Source organism: Triplophysa rosa, linkage group LG8 (assembly GCF_024868665.1).
Source record: "Triplophysa rosa linkage group LG8, Trosa_1v2, whole genome shotgun sequence".
In the NCBI taxonomy this organism is placed as follows: domain Eukaryota; kingdom Metazoa; phylum Chordata; class Actinopteri; order Cypriniformes; family Nemacheilidae; genus Triplophysa; species Triplophysa rosa.
In genome coordinates, this window is record NC_079897.1 from 11,075,693 (window position 1) to 11,078,064 (window position 2,372).

General features: G+C 43.8%; 1 protein-coding gene across 2 annotated transcripts; it reads right to left on the reverse strand.

The window, feature by feature from the left end:
• Positions 1-276: 276 nt before the first annotated feature.
• LOC130557829 (uncharacterized) lies at positions 277-1,470 on the reverse strand. Of its 2 annotated transcripts, XM_057339905.1 has the most exons (3): positions 1,021-1,470; positions 757-958; positions 463-678 (listed from the first exon to the last, which is right to left on the reverse strand). In XM_057339905.1, the coding sequence occupies exons 1-3, from the start codon at positions 1,195-1,197 to the stop codon at positions 650-652; spliced, it is 408 nt and encodes a 135-aa protein (XP_057195888.1). In that variant the 5' UTR covers positions 1,198-1,470; the 3' UTR covers positions 463-649. The 2 variants fall into 2 exon arrangements, with proteins under 2 accessions (XP_057195887.1, XP_057195888.1); XM_057339904.1 differs by having other exon boundaries at positions 277-678; positions 757-1,470.
• Positions 1,471-2,372: the final 902 nt, after the last annotated feature.

The following is a 2,372-nucleotide window of genomic DNA, read 5'->3' on the forward strand; positions in this document are numbered from 1 at the left end:
ATCAAAATTGTTGTCTGTGATCATTTCATTTACAATAACTGCTTTTGAATTTAGTGATCTAATATTTAGTAGGCCGAACTTTATGAGTTTGTTTTGGTCGTTTATTACATTGTCCTCAGGTTTAATCACGATTAGATTTTTTCTCTGAGATTTGGCTATTTTGTTATTTTGTAGTATTATTCGGGGGACAGACACAGTCTCTATGCATTTGGAAGCAGTAACATTTATAACAGATGAGTGGGAGGAACACAGACTATGGTTAAAGTTTTGACTTACCGCTGGGAGACGTAGTCAAGCGGTGCGTAGCGTCTTTGAGATGTTGTCAGACAGAAGAACCGCTCCGATGCTGCTGGGGTGCAGGCCGTCAGGGCGGAAGAGCCTAGGTCGCTCCCAGAACAGATCAAAATTATCAACAAAGAGCAGCTTCTGTTCAATACACCATGACATCAACCATTTATTTAGAGCAAATAGTCTACTGAACTTTTCATTCCCTCGTCGGTAGGTAGGAAGCGGCCCTGATACGATGATCCTCGCTGTGGGCGATGCGTTGCGTACCGTCTCGATCAGACTCCTGAAGTCCCTCTTCAGGATCTCCGACTGCCTCATCCTGACGTCATTCGCCCCCGCGTGCAGCACGACAGCTCCGACGTTAGCATCGTCCTTCAGGATCGCAGGTACCTGCGCAGAGACATCAAGAACACGGGCGCCAGGAAAACAATGAGTGTGCACCTTACCTTTAGTGGAGGAAGCGCGTACGTTCCGGACGATTGAGTCTCCGATGACCACAGCGTTGCATTCCGTCTCGCAGAGGGCGGCAAAGCGGTTCCTGGTCGGGATCTCGAAGACCGGTGGCGGCGGTTGGGTCATCGCTCCAGTCCTGGCTCGCGCCTTTCGCCGTGGTTGTGCCGGTGCAGGAGTGAAGTTCATTTGGGCTGACCGTGTTCTCGAAGCCTGGGCTCTGTGCAGAGAAACACGCGGAGTAGAAGTGGAAGGAGTATTAAAATCGCGATGAAAACTTACCGCGGATTTGCGAGCGTCGGCTCTGGATGTTTCCAGCGCCGTTTTTCGTTCTCGCAGCCGTGACTGCTTCTCTAGTAGATCCTGGATCTGCTTCTCCACAGCCTCCAGTTCCGACTGAAGTGCGATCGTTTCCTCATCTGCACACAGAGGTACAGACACATCTGAAACATTAGCCATCAGTGATTTAATAATGAGAACAGTGTGTTAAGCAGTAAGCAGGCAGGCTGGGAATGCTAACAGCCTGAGGCTAATAGCGAGTGATCCGATAAAAATAAATTATCTGTGCGTTTAAATACGATTTTGGTATGGGATATATTTAAGGATATGTTTTACCCTCGGAGGATAACAATTTAAAACACAAGTCTTAAGATATAACAAGAATAAACGATGTATTAAGAATAAATTTGAAAGAGCTCCGACTCAAACCACGCGCTCTCAGCAAACAGGAAGTGACGTGACTCAAACAGAAAATAACCAGGAATAACCAGAAATAACCAGGAATAACCAGAAATAACCAGTTTATATATACATTGAACCAAACACTATCATAACACCTTAGTTTACCTTATTTTTGAAAAAACACTCCTGTCATGGTTCTGCCCCACCTTGTCTTGCTTTTCTTGACCTAGTGGCAGAACCATGATAGAACCTCTTGTTTTATGTGGAGAGAGTCAGTTTTGGTATTCCATATACTCCCTCTCTCCGGTGTGGCGTCTCTGTTCCCGCCCTTTCGTCTCCTCGTTATTGTTTGTTAATTAGTTCATGTCCTGCACCTGTCCCCTCTTGATTTATCCCCTTTATAATGCCCTTGTGTCTTCTGTCTCGTGCTGGTTCATTGTACTGTGTCGTGTTTGTGTAATGTGGTGAGTTCCTGTCTTTGAGTTAGTTTAGTTTATTTTGTAGTTGTGATGTGTTTTAGTCTAGTCCTGTTAGTTTAGTTAGTCTTGTTCCTGTTTCCATGTTTGTTACTTTACACCCACGTGGGTCTTTGTTTTGTTGCTTATTATTTATTAAAATTTGTTTTAACCCCTTACCCGCTGTCTGCACTTGGGTCCTCTGTCCTTGTCTCCATGTCTCTCACCACCCACCATTCATGACAATCCCATGTTTCAGTCGTGACACATACATTTTCAGTAGAGATGGTAATGTTTTTGTAGTGATCACAATATTTAACTTGCACAGCTTTTCAACATTTTATGATAACTCAAATAACTAACCATGTTGCACAAATGCATCCAGCACATATAGCACAACACACATCTTACAGTAGATATCGAATAGAAAACCTACAGCTCATAGTATATTACTACTAAAACATACTAAAATATTTATGATTTGCATAACTGTATGGA